Source organism: Antedon bifida, chromosome 10, assembly GCF_963402885.1.
Source record: "Antedon bifida chromosome 10, ecAntBifi1.1, whole genome shotgun sequence".
NCBI classification, from domain to species: Eukaryota; Metazoa; Echinodermata; class Crinoidea; order Comatulida; family Antedonidae; genus Antedon; species Antedon bifida.
The window spans coordinates 13,720,227-13,742,044 of record NC_136235.1 but is presented as its reverse complement, the minus strand read 5'-3'; the positions used below and the strand labels follow the sequence as shown (position 1 = coordinate 13,742,044).

Here is a 21,818-nt window from a genome sequence, read left to right as displayed (position 1 = left end):
CTAAAAAGGTAGCAAAGATTATTTTTAATGTTATTATATACTAAATGTACAGCACCTACAATAATAACCAATTCAAATGAAGTATCAAAATCTTTCAAATCGGCCTTTTCAAAGATTCATTTAAACCAAAAAGGATCTTAACATCAATCACTACAAATTTTAAAATGCGTATTAGCATTTAATTAATTACACAAACGTTAGGAAAATGTATATGAATACAGTAAATGAATATACTGTATCGTGTGATTATAATTTTAACAGTGTAACATGCATTGTTTTAGTTCTGACAAAAAATCGGTCCAAAGGCACATACAAGTATAACACACATTATTATTTACCAATTATTACTTCATTTCATTAGTACCTTGTTATCCCGGGGTTAATTAGTACTTCTAATTTCTATATCTTCCACCATTTTAATATTATTCAAAAGAAATCACCCGTTAAAAGGAAAATAAAAATGAAACCCATACCCACAACCTGAAAGACATCAGTGTCTGTTTAGTCTGTTAATCTAGTTAACAAACTTAGTCAATTAACTTGGATTAATAAAACTTAGTTTAGTCCGCTAACTTAAATTAACAAAACTTCAAAATATTTACTTTAAAATGATGGGCGGAAAAACTATCTATAACTTGGTTAAACATGGTATTTAGTTTGTTAAGCTAGTTAAACGACTAAATTTAGCAATTTAACTTAGTTAAACATAACTTAGCAAAACCTAATTTAGCCACTTAACTTAGTTAAACCTAATTTAGCCACTTAACTTAGTTAAACCTAATATAGCCAGTTACCTAAATTAACAAGATTAAAATACTGATGGGTGGAAAAGTTTAGTTAGTAGTTTAGTCCGTAGTTTACTCTCGTTTTTCAATTTGCATTAAAGTCATTTAACCAATTCAAAATGCCTGAGCAGAAACAAACGAAAACAGGACCATAATAATAGATTTTTAACCAATTTGTTGAGAAAAACAAACATCTCACTAAAGAAAACAAATACATTGTTATATTGAAATGCGATATTGAAATATTATATTTATATATTGTAGTGTTTCATTTGTCAAAACTCAATGATTTATGTCAATAATCAGCACAGTAAAATACTCATTTTTTCTCTAAACTATAAGTCCAAATTGAAAAATGCTTAATTACGTATAATAATAACACATTAAAGTACTAAAAACATAACTATATAATATGTCATATTTACACAACAGATTTCACGAAAAGGTATATTGGTATCACTGTCAAGCATACTCATGTACAACTATCAAGGGTTTTATAATTTATGAATATTGGAAAATGACCAAATACGGGCATAATAATCATATATGGTAGATTAATAATAAATTAAAAACAAAATCTGTTGAAAAATTTGTATTGATAATCTAATGCCTATATAATATTTGAATGCTACCAAAATAAATTTAAAGAAACTGAACTGGCAATCTTTGCAACTTGAATTAATACAGTTGTGGTTATGGGTCAAATGTCAATCCTTTATGAACATTGGCATAGAAGGTAATTACTAAATTTGCATTAATATTTTTGTTGCATTTTTAATGAGAAATCAAGCTACCTGAAATTGATTAAAATGTATTTGCAAGTGAAGGAAATACACCGTTTAATTGTGTTTGCTTTTGGTTTGGGTAGGTTCCATTTTGAGTACAGCATTTTCAAATTCTTTTCATTTTTGTTGTATATTAAGTTCACTGAAACACAAGATAATATTCAGTATAAATATTGATAAGATTTGGAGGAGATTTATGAATTAAATAAACATAAACAAAGTCTTTTACGATTAAACTCAGAGGTTAATTACCAGGACCTCTGGCTTAGCTAATCTTAATTAAAGAAAAACTAAAAACTAATAATAGGAATCCCGCCAAACATTGCGGTCTCTTTGACGGTAACTTTGGAAGAATAATTCCATCAGTGAACTCAAAATTAAAGGGTGTTTTCTTTAGTCTTGGTGGTCTGGATCTTCTTCAAATGTGCTTTCTGGCTGTGGTGGAGGTTCATTAGTCTCTGGTGCTGACTGGGCCTTCATGGCATCTTTCACCTGCTGGGCAGCTAAGTCAGCAACGTGTTCACTTGCAGCTTCTTTAGCTAAAAGAATCAAATAAAATTTAATTGAAAATAAAAACTTTCAAAACAACTGTTTGGTCCCAAAATGTTGACCAATAGAATCTAATCTTTTACCATTATATCATAATTATATTGAACTCTTATTAGTTAACACAATTGAAACATTTTATACTAGAACAAAAGAACAAATAAAATATGACACAAAAAAAGAGCATAAATCAATGTGTTTGTGAAGTGAAAAATTGGTGGACACTTTACAACCACGACTTTTACCACCTAAATTACAGTTTATCAAAAAATTGTGCTACCTCATTGCCATGTATAGTTCCTAATTGAATTTGTGAAAAAAAATATGCGATAAGAAACTTAAGAAAAAACAAATAAAATTACATATTAAATGTGTACATTTGTCATCAAAATGGTGTACATCTAACGGTCAATAGATGATGGTGCAGTAAGGTATGGAAGGCTACTATTCCTTTCTTTCCATGCAATTTCCACAATTTTATTTATCATATTCTATCCTAATATATCCCTGTAAATATATACAGTACAGTACTTTTCAGTAACAGAAAATTTAGCTATTGTAATGTACTATACACTTCCGATTATGCCAACATGTGCCTCAAAATGTTGCTGCAAGCATGTCATTATCAGTTTGTCGAATTCTGTACATTATAAGGCAAAAATTAAACTGTTTTCATAATAGTTTATTCTGAAGAAATGCAGGTGGTGATACACATGCAAATGAGATGTTAAATAACAATAGAAAGTAAAACAAGTTTTTCATTTAGTATTTAAAATAAGAATATATAAATTTTCTTTACAAAAAACAACAAAACAAGTAACATTTAATGCAAATTAAACCATGCAACAGATAAAAAAAGAACACTTGGAACATGAATGCAAATTAAAACACAAATTTTAACCAATCAGAAAGCATTAATGACTCTACCTTGAGACATGCCTTTCCACACTGTAATACAGACAAACATTTAAGCGCATGATAAATACAAATTATATACATAATATAATAAAAGCAAACTAATAAAATATATATTTTCTACAAAGCAAATGTTAACTTGAAAAACATGATTTGCAATGCACCAGGTAATATATACAAACATATTTTGACACAAAACGACAAAATGAAAATGCAAACAAAATTAAATTTTAAGCATTATGAGTTGGCACATCAATTTATTGTTCAATGGTAAGCCCTTGTGTGTTTACTAGCAAGGAATACTATTAATCATTTCAGGGTTTAAATTTATAATACTACTGTATATTAGTCTTACTTTGATTGTTACTTTATTTTGGCTGGCTTTTAATTTGTTTTAATCTTTGCCCAAAACTGTGATATTTTCTCAACCTAGTGAATTTCAATTACTTCTGTTCAAATTGTATTTGTCCAATTTGCCTACAAACATTTTAAATGATGATGAAACAGGCCTACTGTCATACTGAAGTTCCATTCACAATATTAATTTTATTTGTTTTAAATAAAACGTCCAAGACTTCGGTACCAGAAACTAGAAGTCCCCTAGTAACTTTTCTAATTGTCAAGAACGTGGGATATTGGATTGGGGTTAACTCCTGTATAATTATTGAAATAGAGTTTTCACATTACAAGATGTTGTGATAATGGTATAATTAATGATGATTTCATGATTTCATGATGTTGATAAAATGATACAATAGCTATTTTACTTAATTTTGGTTTCTTCAATCAATTTCTTAGCAGATGTTTTTGCATGTCACCTGTTTCATTTTAAATACGACAAAACATTTTTTAACAAATAGAACAAAACCTAAAACATTATATTATTACGAAATGGTGACTATGGAATGTCTATTGGTCTGTTGAAATGATTACTAATTATATCTGGGTTTATCTAATCTAGTTATCTACAGTATATTTTAGTGTTTTATTGTCCCTATAACCCATTTAGGTTAGTTATAACCTTTAGGTCTAGTTAGGCAAGAAGCTGTTCATATGCTGTACATGTTAACGTTTTGCTGATTCCTAATCTCATTAAACACTGGTGTGAAAAGTGACAACTGTTAGTGCAAATAATATCAGCATTCTATCAATGATGATACAATATGAATGTTAGAATTCATGAATAGAATATTTATATTTTATCTCCAAAAATAAAATATCAATATTCTATCCATCAAGATAAATATCATTATATTTTGATAAATATCAATAATCTATCAATAAGAATAGAATGTTGATATTTAATCAATGATGATAAAATATCAATATTCTATCAATGATTCATATCAATATTCTATAAATGTTAATAAATTATCAATATTCTATCAATGATGATCAATATCAATAGCCTATCAATTCATTATATCAATATTCTATTGATAAGTATCAATATTCTATCAATGATGATAAAGAATCAATATTATATTAATGATTATTATTATCAATATTCTATCAATTACGGATATTAATATTCTATCAATGATGATTCATATTAATATTCTATCAATGATAATATATATCAATAGTCTATCAATTTATGATATCAATATTCTATCAATTTATGATATCAATATTCTATCAATTTATGATATCAATATTCTATTAATTTATGATATCAATATCAATATTCTATTAATTTATGATATCAATATTCTATTAATGATTACCTTCATCAAGTGTAGAGCTGGCGAATTCCGTTGCTTTGTTCATTGCATCTTCAATCTCTCTCTCGTGTTTCAAGAAAAACGGTTTGAGAACTCGATGGTAGAGAACATTGGCGCCGTTGTTTGAGATTGGAGCCATACACCAGATTAGAAGAATCATCTAGAAATTTAATTTAAAGACAAGAATAGATAATTACAGTAGGGATTCAGCAAACACAATAGTATGGTAGATATCATCGTTTTCATTTTTTACAGTATATAGTCCCACATAGGTTTGTCACCATTAAACAAGAAATGGATTGGTTGTTGTTTTAAAGCTCTGTCACACTAGTTTGGTGCGTGATGTGCTAGTGATATCCCCAAATATGGTAGTGATATGACATCATCATGGGCACATCACATTTTTTTTGTCATCCCATAAAGTTTGATAGTGTAGACAATGTTCTATGGAATATTCTTTGTGCACGCTACAGTACTACAATACTGAATGCAAGAATATACTATCTATTCTAATTTATACAAACAATCAATATATCATTATCCACAGTAAATTGTACAATTAGCTTCTCTCGGAATAGAATATTTTGTTAACGGTAATTATAACATTGAATCAGCTAATCTATATCCATAAAGACAAAACACAATCAAAAATTGACACAGATGTTAAAAACCGATGCAACAGTGCAATAATGATAAAAGACAAATCATTAGCATACACTGCTCCCCACTTAACCATGGAAGTGAGCAACATTTAATAAGTGGGCTTACAAATCACTTGATACTAAATTGTGATGGATTCCAAATTTTGATTCATTTTTTATGCCAAAATTGAAAGTCACATTTGCATTAAAGTATTTCAAATTTCACCTAACTAGTGTAAAAAAAAGTGTGATGTGTCCAAATATGGTAGTGATATGACATCATCGTTTCCATATATGGGCATGTAACATTTATTTGTCACATAAAGTTTGATAGTGTAGACAGAGCTTTAGTTGTTGCACGTTTGACATTATTCCAGGTACATTATTTCTAAAATTATGGAGATGAATGTCTACAATATTCAAATAATACTTGCTGTGATATCAAAGGATTTATATGCTGGTAGACAATTACTGCAATATGCATTTGTGCAGATTAAAGATACAGAATAGTTAATACTATCTAATATGGAGAATAGTATTAAACTTAGGTAGCAAATAACAGGCACAGGTTTAATTTTGGCTTTGGGCACAATTATTGTGACAAAAGACTTTACCACACAACTTTGATTATGTACGCTGTGCCATGCATTGTAGTAGTACATAGCACGCCTTGAGCACTTTGTGGATATGTGCACTTTATAAATCTTTTCACGTTCAGGTATCTTTGTTTACATCTTGAGAATGTTGTGTAATATGCAACGCTGGTGAATGTTGCGCATTTGAAACAACTCGCGGTCTACATCAACGAGCAATATTATTTTGATGTGCTTTCGAAATTCTCGGTGTAATCATTTAATAATGTATTCCTGAAACGTATAGAATATTTTCATGTTTAAAAATATACTGGTTTATCTACTCGTGAAAAAATATAAAAAATATTCTATTAGTTTCACCAACTTATAAACTTTCATTTGTAGAAAATACCTTGAACAAGTAGTAGAATGGAAACCATGAGAGAAAGATGTCTGAGAAGAACTCAACCATTCCAAACGCACTGTAAACAGTCCAGTATGTTAACCATTGTGTGTCGTCATCCTTTTCAGTGCTCTCAATTGCCTTGATACTGGGGAAAACAAATGTTATAAATGTGAGTGAGCGGTTAAGACAGGGGAAATGTAATTACATAACATTACAATAACATCGGTAAGGTTTGAGGCTCACTCGCGCCATGGTTCTGGTGGTAGAACGAGTCTTCTCGGATAAGGACTATAAACCATAGGTCAGTGTACACATCTAGCTCATGTGCACTTTAAAGATAACCTAGTACATCTTTCGCGACAATTAGGGGATATCTCGGCAGCAAAACTGTATCACGCTTTATGATGGTTGCTAACATTTTAGAATCATAAAAATCCAACAAAATATATACTATTAAGCTCTGTCTACACTATCAAACTTTATGCGACAGCAAAAATGTGATGTGCCAATATATGGACATGATGATGTGATATCACTATTATATTTAGGCATATCACTACCATATTTGGGGACATCCTACTAGTTTGATAGAGTAGTGTAGATAGATCTTTACAGGTACTGTGTACATAAATACAGTAATATAGGCTGGTATTTATACACACTGAACATGTTGCAGTATTATAACCTTAACATAAACAATTAGCAAACAAGAGCCTTGAAACTATTACAATACTTTGAATGACAAGCCCTTCAATTCTGAAGTGTACACAGCAGTCAGCTATTGAACAAGCTAACAATGTAGTAATATTACAGATTTATAATTACTTCAAATACAGCTTACAAAATGTAGTAACTATATTAAGTTTAATACTAGAGAAATTTGAACACAAAACATTGTTCTCCAGGAAAATACAATCTATAAGCACGTCTCAATGCTAATCAAAATTCATGAAACCGAGAAGGATAGGAAATATCAAATTAACATTTTCATCTACATGATAGTATAGGTTGCATATTCTTTCTGTATTGATTGAGAATAATTATTGTTAATTGTTCTCAACTTTTAATTGGAAAAGATCGTAATTGTGTAGGTAAACTAAACAGTATTTAGTATGTTTGATAGAATACATGTTTTATACTGTACTGTACTACCATGCTTTTATTAGGTAGGGTCAATTTGAAAAACTGATTAGTTGAGTACTAGCAGGGTTTTTGTAAGGAAAACCTAAAGAATAATAGTGAAGACAATTTAAAAAGCTCCTAGTCTAGGCCTAGACGGAAAATAGCCGAGACCAAAATATAAAAGTAGCTGCGTAAAAATCTCTGCGTCTCTGTCTACTGTCTAACCCAGTAGTAGTTACTGAAATATATCAATTTAAAATAGAATTTAAAGCATTACGTATAGAAAAAGAGCTTGATTTAATACCAAATAATACCACAGCGTTTCTTTTGAAAAGATAGCCAAATTCGGCAGGTACAGTACCGCCCACTCGTGCCACACCCATACATACCACAACAATCAACATACCAGAGGATCAAACATCTATTGACCTGGCACTACACAAAAACTACTTTCAATAGAGGATTTCCATCACGAACTAGATTAATAATTTTGATATGATGTCACAGGCATTAAATTGTTTACATTATTATTAACTTGTTGTATAAACATAAGACAACTCATCAATTTAAGTTTAAGTTTAATGAGTAAAGATATTCAAAGAATTTAAAATTTCAATCATCAAAGGGACAGAACTTCATTCTATTTTAAAGGACATTTATTTTTAAAAGACATTCATTTTTAAAGGACATTCATTTTTAAAGGACATTCATTTTAAAGGACATGTATTTGTACACTGTAAATCAACATGGTAATTTGAATTTAAAATCGTGCAACCAAACCAACAAACATAAGTTTGTTTGTTTGAGTAATATACTTGACAAATGCTTGTTTATCATTGAGAGATAAGGCATAATTGCATGCATTTTTCTTGCAAGTGTGAATAAGACTTATCATTCCCATTCTTTCCCATACCATTAACAGCATAATCAAACTACTAAAAATGCATTAAAACCTTGTTAACAGTCAGTCCCTAGGTCAGAGTTCATAACTATAACAATCAAGCAAGCATCAATACAACACATAAGCTGTACAATACTATGACCTTATTAAAATGAAGGTTTATTCATATTATATTAAAAACATTATATCTCAAGGTTTAATATAAAGTACACATAAATATGTAAATCTTGCCCACAGCTTTAGTTCAAATGGTTTTCAGAACACATCATACGTCAACTGTAAAGTAGGATAATGTTTGTCATATTGATTGCTAATGATTTGACCAAAACAAGAATTAGATAACACTATAATATAACATAAACCCTTTATACTCTCTACTGTTCTCTGGTCAAAGTTCAAATAGGCTAGATTGCTATACCATATGCTAACCATGTATTATTAAAACATGTTTGCATTATATTCATAGAACATTCAGTCTACTTGATATTTAGTATTAATGCATATTCCCAAAAATAATATAGATTACCACAACATTTAAATTTGTATAGCGTTTAACTACAGTATAATCAAATTTGTAAGAATCGTTGACATTTTCCATCCAAATTGCATTCAATCGCAATAAAATCGCAATTCCATTTGATGGCGATTTGATTTTATTTTGGTACAATTCTGTTTATTTTGCACAATGTTTATAGTCATGTACCCTTTGACAGAGAGTACAGTATTAAATGGAAATACATAGTAAACTTGTACAGTATTGCAAAAAGTAGAGTAGTACTACACTAGCTAGCTAGCAGCTATAGTATCTTTAGTAACATTTTACCAATAGTTTAAGCTGCTATTATAAATACTGTCAAGATAAATATTCTACCATGGGCATTGAATGGAAGTGTACAGGCTTGGTTTCACTTTATTTTTGGCACATACAAAAACTTACATACATATTGTACTATTATGTTGTTGTTATGCATATGATTACCGGTATAGACCTAGGAGACAGATTCACATGACTGGACACAAGGTGACTTTGAGGCTTGCGAAAGGTAAGTTAGGAAATGATTAGTCAGACATTTTACTGTACAAGCAGCCATTAGAATCAAGGATGAAGCCAAACTTGTATCTCTTTGTAATAGTTAATTTTTTTTTGTGTAAACATTATACAACTTTCATTTCACATTAGTCTGCCAAAAACAGTGAAAGTACAATAATGTTATACCACTCTTCCTTGGTTATATTGTTGTACAATATACAGTACATGCAAAAAGGTCTTATGTTTACTAAATAAACAGTAAATTTCATAATACAAACAGTATCTTACATAATACAAACAGTATCAATATGACATATTTTTATCCAATCTTTTGGCAATTTTGTCAGCTTATGTCGCCAATCATTTTTGGCATAACCACCCTAATGTATCATAGTACAGTTGAATAAGTCAAAAAATAATAATAATAATATTTAACATTTGTAAAGCGTTCTTTACCGGAGTCTCACAGCGCAATATGAAAAGAATAACTATTGAAATAGGCGAGTTTTCAGGAGAGATTTGAATTGAAAATAATAAATTCAACAACATAATTAATTTGATTGCTAAACAAAACAAACGATAATTGGTAAATTTCATGGTTGACTACACAAATGACAGAGCTTGCCTAGCTTGTAATATTATGCTACCCTGGAGAGGCTGCATGATGCATTGAGACGACAATAGCTTGAGAGGAGAATGCTAAATCTAACTACTTAATATTCATGAGCGAATATACAGGTAGATAATTTGTACAGTAGTCTGCCCAACGACAGTGATATTCTGAATCATCTTTTAAATGGTTTTAGTTCTAATATAATTTTGTATTCGGCTATATTTAAAGTACAATAGAAAAAACAGTATTCTTATTAGCGATGCGAACAGGGCAAGGACTCATCAAAATGGCTGTCGTATCTGCTCAAAAACATTATTAGTAATAATAGTAAGTGATAATAGATTACAATTCGCATACAAGGATATTTTACAATACGCTTGTGTTCATATGCTCAAAATGTTGGCAACTGGGAGTCACTGCTGCACTATAGTGAGTGGCAATTCAAACTGGCATTATACAATTAATTATGGTGGCTGTGATTGTGTTGTTCAGAAAAACTGTACATTAATTAATATCATATTTACTTACCTGCAATATGCTGGGTATACAAAGCCCAAGAAGCTGCTGATAAAGGCTGCGGCATAACCAAACACTAACCAAATGGCTATCAATCCTGCCACACCTACAAATAATCATCAAATACAAGTTTTTGTTTAACATTATACAGTACAACCCCTTCTTTGGGACACGCCTATTCACTGGATACTCTCCTCAATTTAATGAGATAATATAATATTATGTTGCCTTTTCCTTTTTGCTGTTTTACTTTTTGTAATAAAAAATGGGAAAATAAATCAAATGAAATGTTTTTTGCCACTAGGGCCAACCCCTATTAAGGGGAAAACCCTATTAAGGAGACAGCTTTCGTGTTACACAAACAAGGGATATGTTTTTAACACTATGGCCAACACCTATTAAGGGGACACTTTGTTAGGACCTAATGGTATCCTCTAATAGGGGTTATACTATATTAGATTTCACAAAAACAAGAATTAACTGCATAGTTATACTAATTATAATATTTTTTTACTGTGGAGACAAAAAATGGGATTAATATTTTCATGGCCGACTCAATATAAAAGCATGTGTTTGTACAATAGTACAAAAGTAATAAGAAAACCACATGATAAACTAAACTGAAACTTTAAAATTGTCATGTCATCTTTAAAAATATGACTTGGCAGCAAGTACAACAATGATCTTACCTCAAAATAATACATTAAAAACAAAATTATTATATAGTACAATACCTTTAGCAGCAAACCTAAAAGCCTTGGGATTCTCGCGAAACTTTTCCTTTGCAATATTAATATAAGACTCCATTTTAAGAAGCAATATTTTAGTGTTACTGTTAGTATAACAACAGCCTTAAATAAGGAACCAATTCGATGACAACTTCCATGCAATGATCGGAATAGCACGTCTACGGTGTTATGTAGCAGAACCATGGTCATTTTCAGGAAATGATAGAGGATTTCCCTAGAATTGTGGTATTAAGAGATTTCTACAACTTGTCTGGCCCACATGGTCTTGACCTCAAACTTAATACTGGAAGCTTCTATTTGCTATAAAAATGTATATAAACTTTCTTAATTTATTTACCTAGTGGTAAAATAAGCATTCTCTGTTTGGAAAGTTAAATTAATCTTATTAAAAACAAAAATGAAAATTTAAGCCAAAACACTATGCAAGAATAAAGGGATTAACATGCATTAACTGAATTAAAAAGAAATATTCCGCAAATTCATCAATAATGTATGTGTATGTTTTGCATAATTATATTTCTATATACATGAATGACTACCGGGTCCTGACAATGCGTCTACTGTAAAGTACATCGCAAGATTCTCTATGGAATGATTTTTATACAAACATATTTTTTGTGCAGAAAATATTGATTTTGCTATATAATAAAATGTTTGCTTTTTAGGACAAGTGAGCACCAAAGGGGTATATAGCCTTAGGCTTTAAAAAAATGGTTTCAAAATATTTTTCAGTGATTACTGGTGCGTGAAGCTGAAAATATGTGGCACTGACTTACTGTACCTTTTTCTTGTTCATTAAATCATCCTACCAGTATACAATTTTAAATGAAAACCAACAATGCATAATTAATTAATTACAAATGTTCATCGTAGATAACTCTAAATTAGTAGTAAATAATGGGTTACTTCCGTATACATAGAATAGCCTACAGAAATAGTTGAAACTTTTTTAGCTTTTTGTTCTCTCACACACCACCACCTGAGCTGCCGCCGCCCACAGATCGCCTCTAACCCAACCCTATTTACTCACCCATCACCAAGTATGTGCGCTTTACTTTCGTCTTTTCTTCTATCATTTTTAGTACGTCTGTGACCGCATTTTGCTCATATAATGCTTTATCGAGCTTTGCTTTCCATCCTTCAGTACTAGTCGCCATTTTTGATGTTGTTAGTCTGCAATTTATAGGATTTTTTAGAAAGAGATGTTATCAAGACACAAGCAACAAATGACCGACCCGACAAAATGTAAGACAGCAGCTGATGAACATTTCTAAAAACGCCCTCACACGTACGTACCTCCTCACTCTAGCTGCCACCTGCTGCATGTTTTTTCTATCGAAAATTTACGTGTGTGAATAAATGAGTATGGAGAAAATCAGTCTGGGCCGCATAAATCCCATATATTGATCATCGAGCCCGGCATGGCATGTGATCGACGATCGGTGACGATCTGGCCTCGCTTCGCTGTTGTGGGGACGGAGAGGTGGTGACGACGAAGTCACAAAAAGGGAAGAAAAACACAATGGCAAGCGTCGTAGCGAAGGTGGATCGAGAAAATAGTTTTTCTACATTAAAACTGGATAAATGGCTTGTAAATCAGTGCAAGAATCTTGGTTTAAGTCGACCAACACCTATACAAACAAACTGTATCCCACCAATTTTGCAAGGTTATCGACATTTCACTCCCTATTCTAGGCTAGGCTAGCTAGCTAGGCCCTTTATTTTAGCAATATAGTAACACTGGAGTAACACTCACCAGGCCTAGTAACAACCCAAACCAGTCAGGGGAGGGCGCTAAGCATAAGCCTCCTACTACACCTAGCACAGTTACAGTAGCAGCTAGCTGGTTAGTAGTATTCCGTATCTTTCTATTGTAACTGATCAATCAATCATTTCGCGACCGAAATCACATCGCCGTCGGTTGTGATTCACATCGCCGTCGGTTGTGATTCACATTGCCGTCGGTCATTCACATCGCCGTCGGTTGTGATTCACATCGCCGTCGGTTGTCATTGACATCGCCGTCGGTTGTCATTGACATCGCCGTCGGTTGTCATTGACATCGCCGTCGGTTGTCATTCACATCGCCGTCGGTTGTCATTCACATCGCTGTCGGTTGTCATTCACATCGCCGTCGTTTGTCATTCACATCGCCGTCGGTTGTCATTCACATCGCCGTCGGTTGTCATTCACACTTGCGGGACAATCCCGGCGAAAACGGGAATCAGTGAATTTATATATTTTGGAATTAAATATAGGCCTAGGCCAAATATTATTAAGCTAATTTTTCCAGAATATTAATAATGATATACTTGTATACTATTGGATACACCATGTATTGTGTATTAGTTAACATTCTGGAGATTGGATAAATGTCTGTTCATTGTATATGTTTTACCAACCAGATGTCTGGGATGGATCCAGAGAGTGTAATTCTGTCAAAAGGGAGAATAAGAGGGTTTGGTCTCTGGGGTGTCCCTGTAGCTTTCCCTATAAATGGATATTTCTAATAGAAACTGACATTTGCTAACACTTAATTTGTTTTACAGTGTATACCATTGTTCCTAATTTAAATTAAATGATTTATTACTTTTCAGGACGAGATTGTATTGGATGTGCTAAAACTGGAAGTGGAAAAACTGCTGCCTTTGTTCTACCAATTCTTCAAACACTTAGTGTAGATCCTTATGGCATATACTGCCTTGTTTTGTCTCCCACAAGGTAAGTACAGGATTTTGAAAGATAAAGGTAGTAATTAATGCCCACAGACCCACGGCAGCCAGCAGTATAGCGCCTACCAGATTAGCACACCGGGAGGCAATCCCCTACTAGTACCAAGTTCTTTATGTGCACTATATGTACACCAGACCAATGGCATTACGTCCCATCTGAAGGACAAGGCAATGAAGTAAAGAATTTTTATAGCTTCAAAAACCCATGCCTATCACATGCTATTTCGTTTCCCTTATTACTATCATTCTCCGTTCTATACAGCACCCAAGAACGCAACCCCAGTGATCGCCATCTGGCGGAGTGATTTTGTAGCTCTGTTATTCTATTTTAGATTGTGATTTTCTTTTTTTGTATGTATTATTTTTTTTTTTGATTGCAATGTTAATTTTTGTCATATTTTTTTTTTAGGGAGTTAGCGTACCAAGTTGCAGATCAGTTTCGAGTGTTGGGAAAACCTATTGGACTGAAAGACTGTGTAGTTGTGGGTGGAATGGGTAAGAATATTGTAATATCATTTTAGTGGTTATTATGAAATAGTTTTTAATACATCAGCTTCATTTAAAAAAACTTATTGTCACTTGCTTGCTTGGTTGAGATTTTTAAAATAAAATTGTTATTTTTTGATCATTTTTTCAACAGATATGATTTCACAGGCGACAGAGCTATCCAAGCAGCCTCATGTAGTCGTGGCAACTCCAGGCCGACTTGCTGATCATTTGAACAGTGCTTCTACATTTTCTCTTAAGAAGATAAAATTTCTAGTAAGAAATAAATTTGAATAAAATGATTTTTTAATATAATTCCGCATTAATATCATATCATAGCAGTTGCTGATTAACAGCGTTGGAATAATTTATCAATATAATAAGTGTAATATGAACCAACAAAATATTAAATGTTTCGACAAATTTGTAATCTTTTACTGTTTTAAATAAGAAGGAACATTATATTCTTTTATACTCTTGTGTGTTGATAGGTTTTGTGAACAGCACTTTGATTTAAAATTACATTTATTAAACATCGCTATAATAACAACAATATTACATGGACATTTTCATACTGATTTAGTGAAAGAGTGGGATGCTATATTTTTAGAATGGTTTAATGTTGTTGCCAACTCAATCTCATTGGTGCCATTAAGGAGTGAGTGGCCAAACTGTAATCCATAGCCTTATGCCAAGGGTTCAAGGGTCACTTGTTTCTGGTGGTAGAATGAGTCTTCTCGGATAAGGAGTATAAACCAGGTCCAGTGTACAGATCTAGAACCTAGTATGTTCATCTTTCAAGATGAGTAGGGGTTACCATGTTTTACTGTACTAGGTTTTTATTCATTTGTCTTTAGGCAAGCATGCTACTACTAGTCATGATATAATTGTAATGGATGAGCTTTTCAGAGCTGTGTGCAGTTTATCAATTACCGCTTTACTCCCTAACCCATAGTAACTGTTATATTTTCTAGGTCTTGGATGAGGCAGATAGGTTATTGGAAGGAAATTTTGGACCAGATTTAGAAGTTATATTTGATGCCTTAACTAAGAAAAGACAGACTTTATTGTTTAGTGCTACAATTACACAGACTTTAGAAGAACTTAGAAAGATAGCAATGAAAGAACCGTTTTTCTATGAGTGTACCTCAGAAGCCGAGTATGTGGTTTTGAATATTTATACACTATAAATGTGTAGTGCATGCAGTTGCTCACCGTGTAACAAAAATGAATTTGCAAAATAAAATTGCAGTATTTGTATATAACGACATTGCACTCTCGATGACATAATTAAGAGTTCAATAGAATATTTATTGAAAATTATCCCACAACCCTCCAATCAAATGACAAGAATCTACTTAGTTATTGTACTTATATAAATATACAAGGGTATATATATAAATTGTATAAATAATGTTGAGATATTCATGAATTGCTGGAAATCCATAATTATCATTTCATATTTATTCGTTCAGAATTGCTACAGTAGAGACTCTAGACCAACGTTATGTATTGATGCCAAAGCAGGTGAAGGATGCTTATTTACTGTACATTTTACAAGAGTACATGGCTGAACATGAAGATCCCTCTATTCTTATTTTTACAAGTACTTGCAAGTAAGAAAACATTGCTATTTAGTTATTATTAATAATCTATTATTTATTTTGTTTATTCCTTTCTAACATTACGTACATGTTGCAACTTGTCAGCATTTATTTGCTAATGGACAGGACAAATAATTAGCATATTTGTGGTATAAGCCAAACATGGAAATACAATATTAAACATGCTTGTTTGTGAGGGCATGTAGGCGCAGTGTGTTGGACGTGAGATTGTGGGTTCTAGTAAAACGCTTGTCGCATTGCTTGTTTCCTTGGGCAAGACACTTGCGTTTGCCTCTCTCCACCCAGGTGTACAAATAGGTACCTGCTATTGGTCAAAACACAACTGCGCTGATTACTGGCTATAGCTTTATGGGTATGTTTCAAGACGTGTAAAAATATTGACCGGGGTAGTTATATGAGGCTTTATGCAGTGCTATATAAGATCGACATTATTATTATTATTGCAACGACCTGTATGATGTATAGAAAATGGACAAGTAACAAAAGAAAAATTTAATACCAATTAAATTTTTTCTCTTGCTGTTTTGTACCAATTCCATTCTTCCTCAGTATTTATTGATCTACACCATTTCATGTTGTCTTCTGTTCCCTTTACCATCATTTTATTTATCATTATAGCCTTTAATTAATGCATAAATATTTGTTTCTGCTGCAGGAGTTGTCATGCTGTTGCCATAATGTTAAGAAAAATGCATCTACCTTGTGCTGCTCTACACTCGTTAGTGAATCAGGTAAATTTTGTGTTCAACAGATCAGAATGTTGTGTAATTTCTTTAATTTTCTGTAGCCTGAATTTTTTTAAATTTGAATTTGTTATTTATTTATACCATGTAACCTCTTCAGTCAAAGACTGGTCTCCCAGATGGCCCAGTTATAATCAATGGCTGTGATGTACTAGTTTCTTTAAAGTGCACATGAGCTAGATATGTGCACATGAGCTAGATGTGTGGTTTATAATCCTTATCCGCGAAGACTCGTTTTCCACCAGAACCATGGAGCGAGTGAGCATCAAACCCTTGCCGATGTTATGGCTATGTAATTATGGTTCCACTGTCTTAACCGCTCGGCCACTCGCTTGCCTCTACCAGATACAACTATTGAAGAATTAAGGATTTATGGTGTATGCAATTTGTTCTAACAAAATGAGATGCATCACTAATTGTGATAATTGTGCGTTGTTTTATATTAGATAATTGACAACATACTTTCACATTTTGATAATAGCGTACCCGGTTAAGTGCACTTGCCAGATTCAAATCAAATCAAGTAAACATCTTAATCGCGACAGACGTTGCAAGTCGTGGGCTGGACATTCCGTCCGTTAAACTCATCATCAACCATAACATTCCAGGCTCGCCTAAGGACTACATTCATCGTGTAGGACGTACCGCGAGGGCAGGTCGTGGTGGCATGGCAATTAGCCTTGTTACGCAATTTGATGTTGAACTTGTCCAGGAAATTGAGGAAAGAATCAGTAAGTATTTTATTGTACTTTTTCTATATTTGTTTGGTTGTTTAAAATGCCAATAGTTCCCTGTCAGTAGAACCTTTAGGACTTGACAAAGTTTTCCCAAATTAGGGATGTCCCCTAATTTGGTCGCGGTGTTGAAATATAAATTTCCCCTCATTCATTTCATGGAAAAGTGTCCTATAGTAATGTGTGTCCCCATAATATGGGTGTCCCCTAAACAGGGGTGTACCCTTTTCATTATTTATTGTATTTTTATTCAGAAACTAAACTTGTTGAGTATCCAGTAGAAGAAAAAGAAGTGTTAAGAATCTTAAACGAAGTTGCTGTTGCAAAACGAGAAGCTGAATTGGTAATTATTTTTCAATTTGCTTGAAGCATCGGCGCGGTAAACCATGCCAATGGCGCAGTTAACCATGCTAATGGTGCGGTTAACCATGCCAATGGTGCGGTTAACCATGCCAATGGCACGGGCAACTATGCCAATGGTGCGGTTAACCATGCCAATGGCACGGGCAACCATGCCAATGGTGCGGTTAACAATGGCACGGGCAACCATGCCAATGGTGCGGTTAACAATGGCACGGGCAACCATGCCAATGGTGCGGTTAACCATGCCAATGGTGCGGTTAGCCATGCAAATGGCACAGGCAACTATACATGTTCTATTAGTATTGGCACAGTTGGCCGTGTCTAATGTGAGTTTCCCATCTTGCATGTTTGACTGTGTACCTCAGTTATATATATAACTTTATTCACAATCTCAGATAATACAAAGTACATGCAAAATTAATTGAAGTTGTGAATGGGGTTAAGCTGTAAGCTAATGCTTTAGACGCAAAGCCCCTTAAAAAACGAAAAAAATTTGAAATAGATAAATAATTAAATAAATAAATAAATAAAAACAGTATAATGTACCATATTAATTGTAACGATAATAATACTAACAATAGAAATAATGCAGTGATAATAACAAATCAAATGTCGAGAGACAATGAATTAACCAGTAGCTTAAAATTAAAGATAACTGGTGACAAACATATCATGAATTTTATGTTTGAACATTCCAATACTGGTTGACATTTTAATGTCATTGGGTAGTGAGTTCCACACATTAGTGTCTCTGTATGTGACACTTTGTTGGCCCAATAGGGTCCTTTTGAAAGCAGTGCTTAAAATTGTATTTAGCCCTTGTCTCATAATTATGTTTGAAATTGTTTGTAGCAAAGAAAGAATCAAAAGTAATAGGCAACTTCTTATGATGAAACTTAAACATGAGTATCGCAACACTTTTTTGGTACAGCTCAGATAATTTTAATGTTTGTGTGCGGGCACCTAGTGCCAATAACAGAATAAACAACAAACTAAATTCTCATTTCAATTATCTTGTTTTTCAGAAACTAGAAGAAATAGATTTTGGAGAGAAAAGGAAAATAAATAAACAGAAGCAACTTATTAGAGAGGGAAAGGTAAAGGTATTTTTATTTACTGCATGTAAACTGCATTTAGACACCAGAGACTACATTGCAAATGACCCTACTATAGTTCATGGATTTGGTTGGGCTTGGTAAAGGATAGTCAGCCTAGATTTTTTCCAGTTTAAGGGTTGAAATTTACTACTATATTGCGAGACGTCCTTAATGTTGCGCTATTTGGATATTTTATTTAATCTTTTTCAGGATCCGGAGGAGGAAGAAACAAGAAAAAGGAAAGTGTGGAAAGAAAAAAGAAAACTGAGAAAGAAAGGAGAATCAAGCAAACGTTGAAAGTTGTGTGAAACAATCTACTACTTCTGATGATGACATGAAAATGTAACCTTCTGCAGTGTGCCTCAACATCCTCACAATGAAGTATAAGGTTATCCTTTAATGAAAACATCTTTGAAATAAGATTTAATAAGATTTGTATGGCATGTTCTTACTCCAGAACAGTCTGGGGAAAAATGGCAAACAGGCTTCCTACTTTCTAGGGGTTTTATGTGGTTAAGTTATCAGACAGTGTATATTGTTTTAAAAACATGACCACAGTGCTGACATGTTGAGACACTCTCAACCTTACTTCACTGCCTTTTTGAAAATAAGCAAACGCAAACATAACTTAGGTTAGCAGCTGAGTACAGAATAGTTAATGATAAAAATTGATTTTTTTAGTAGACTTAAAGGGTGCTTTCACTTCCAAAACTTTTATCATAAATATCACCAAGCATTAAAAGATGAACAAATAATGTTGCATAACACTTTGTATATTCACTGGGAAAATAAAATAAATAACTACACTGATTGTATTGTCCGATTCAGGTGTAGGCCCACTAACTTCAGCTTATTTAGTACAAATGAATCGCGTTAAATAGGTAGATTGTAGTTTAACTGCGGCATTCTGCATCCAACGGCAATATGACCTTGTCTGCACTTTCTGCACCTTATAAGTTCTTGATTTTCATATTGTTGTTGGGCGCACATGAAATCAGATCTTGCTTGGGCTTGTTGTATAGACAGCAGTTGTGTAAACCTTTAAACTTTTAAATGTCATTGATTTTGTCAAATTGTCTAGTTTCGTTTTTTCTGGACGGTCAGCTTGATTTGACTGTTGTTGTACAGTTTTTGTAGTCTTGTTCTCCCGTTCCATAAGACGGAGTTCTGCTTTTACCTCTTTGAATGTCATTGATCTTGGTCTCATGCGTTACATGCACATCTCTTTAACTCTCCTCATAAACTGTTGTGTCAGCATATGGTCGCCATCATGAGGTCTGTTCCGTTTGTGGAAGATTTAATACAAGTTTTCTTGCCGTTCCCCCTAAATACCGCACTATAGTATTAAATTGTGCTATCTGTCTATTGGTATCTGAGTAACATTCACTAAGTAGTCTCTTACCCAGTCATCAATGTCAATTCCGCTTCCTGCTCTTCCGGTAAACACTGTAACATTCTTAACTTGGTGGTACAACGAATGACCAGTTCCTGTGTTTTGTGTAGGATGATGATGGCGAATTCAAATCAGGGTGCTGCATCGTCACCTCCTCCATCTCATTTTCAGGTGTTTGCCTCCTTGCATGCATGTCCTCTTGCCATTCGATTTTACAGTAAACAGACAATTTTACAGCCAACAAATTAATAAAATAAATATATTGCGCTCAAATTTGATTTTACTGGTCCTGGCAAGATCGCCAAATATGTAACCTTTACTGTTGTTACTTATTTAACAATAATTGACTCGGAGACAATCTAACTTTTAACTCAACGGCGGTCTGCATCGCAACCTGTTTATTTTCTAAATGCAATAGCGCCCCCTGGATATATACTACATCATATAACATCTCCCTTTCTTTATTGTTTTCTTTTTTTTTTTTTTTTAGAATTATATTGTTAAAGTTATTGTTTTATTCATTCATTTATTCAATAGACATTTATTTACAAAATCTGAATACATAGGAAAACAAGAAACAGGATTGTACAGAATTATAAAAATATGTTTCAGAAAATGAAGGCAAAAGCCTTATATCTGTCTTTAGATGATTACGTTATGAGAAATCAAATCATCAAACAAAGTAACATTTATTTCTCTTCTTCTCTTTCATAGAATATAAAAATTAACAGTAAATATGATTAAAATAAGGGGGGGGAAACATTCCAAAAAAGCGAAGCTTGTATAAGGCAGCCCATAAATAAATGATTACATTCTCTATACATTCATGTGTTATCCTGTTGATTTGACATCTTCTCCCTTCTTTCATTTTTTATGCTGATTTTTTTTTTATTTTTTTTTTTAAATAATAATAATACCAAGATAAACTCCTTTCTAAAACTCTGTTACTAAGTCCTTGAATCGAGCCGGCATAGTTATATTTCCTTTGGGCCGGGCTGGTGTGTTTGGTATTGTAACCTTGTCTTGTGTTCCAGTAGATGGTTTTTTGTTGTCTGTGGCCTTGTCTGTCCTGTGTGATTCTGTTACAGGGCTGTTTATGTTGGCGTTGTCTCCATAACGTTTCTCTCCGGCGTTGTGCGTAGAAACTTTCTGCAGCATTTAAGGTATCTGCGGTGATGTAGTCCCAATATTTGCTGGCAAGATACTTGCATATTGGATAGTATGATCTGCGGATGTACTTTCGTTCCGATATGTCAAGTTAAACCCCTCTTCTATTTTTTCACCGTCAAAAACTGGCTCAACAAAATGAGCACAAACTTTTTAAAGATACTTCTAGTTTT

At 32.9% G+C, this 21,818-nt stretch overlaps 2 protein-coding genes across 5 annotated transcripts; one reads left to right on the top strand and one right to left on the bottom strand.

Moving 5' to 3' along the window:
- Window positions 1–1,545: 1,545 nt before the first annotated feature.
- LOC144854899 (receptor expression-enhancing protein 5-like) lies at window positions 1,546–12,567 on the bottom strand. 3 transcript variants are annotated; one of them, XM_078712913.1, is made up of 6 exons: window positions 12,336–12,567; window positions 10,569–10,662; window positions 6,381–6,519; window positions 4,759–4,915; window positions 3,044–3,064; window positions 1,546–2,109 (listed from the first exon to the last, which is right to left on the bottom strand). In XM_078712913.1, exons 1-6 carry the CDS (start codon window positions 12,460–12,462, stop codon window positions 1,964–1,966), a joined length of 684 nt encoding a protein of 227 aa, XP_078569039.1. In that variant the 5' UTR covers window positions 12,463–12,567; the 3' UTR covers window positions 1,546–1,963. The 3 variants fall into 3 exon arrangements, with proteins under 3 accessions (XP_078569039.1, XP_078569041.1, XP_078569040.1); XM_078712915.1 differs by lacking the exon at window positions 12,336–12,567 and adding an exon at window positions 11,291–11,385; XM_078712914.1 differs by lacking the exon at window positions 3,044–3,064 and having other exon boundaries at window positions 12,336–12,565.
- A 197-nt stretch (window positions 12,568–12,764) lies between these two features.
- LOC144853640 (putative ATP-dependent RNA helicase DDX49) lies at window positions 12,765–19,889 on the top strand. 2 transcript variants are annotated; one of them, XM_078711381.1, is made up of 11 exons: window positions 12,765–12,972; window positions 13,903–14,026; window positions 14,447–14,532; window positions 14,678–14,799; window positions 15,498–15,682; window positions 15,999–16,139; window positions 16,804–16,879; window positions 17,373–17,622; window positions 17,880–17,968; window positions 19,014–19,085; window positions 19,296–19,889. In XM_078711381.1, exons 1-11 carry the CDS (start codon window positions 12,828–12,830, stop codon window positions 19,380–19,382), a joined length of 1,377 nt encoding a protein of 458 aa, XP_078567507.1. In that variant the 5' UTR covers window positions 12,765–12,827; the 3' UTR covers window positions 19,383–19,889. The 2 variants fall into 2 exon arrangements, with proteins under 2 accessions (XP_078567507.1, XP_078567508.1); XM_078711382.1 differs by having other exon boundaries at window positions 12,829–12,848.
- Window positions 19,890–21,818: the final 1,929 nt, after the last annotated feature.

Bases quoted from the DNA above. Each gene is read 5' to 3' on its own strand.
- LOC144853640 (XM_078711381.1), top strand. From the start codon at position 12,828: ATGGCAAGCGTCGTAGCGAAGGTGGATCGAGAAAATAGTTTTTCTACA. The intron at 12,973-13,902 runs GTTATCGACATT...ATTACTTTTCAG, and splicing joins TATCCCACCAATTTTGCAAG to GACGAGATTGTATTGGATGT. The intron at 16,880-17,372 runs GTAAATTTTGTG...TTTTGATAATAG, and splicing joins TACACTCGTTAGTGAATCAG to CGTACCCGGTTAAGTGCACT.
- LOC144854899 (XM_078712913.1), bottom strand. From the start codon at position 12,462: ATGGCGACTAGTACTGAAGGATGGAAAGCAAAGCTCGATAAAGCATTA. The intron at 6,520-10,568 runs GTAAGTAAATAT...TGTTTTCCCCAG, and splicing joins GTATACCCAGCATATTGCAG to TATCAAGGCAATTGAGAGCA. The intron at 2,110-3,043 runs GTAGAGTCATTA...TGATTCTTTTAG, and splicing joins GTGGAAAGGCATGTCTCAAG to CTAAAGAAGCTGCAAGTGAA.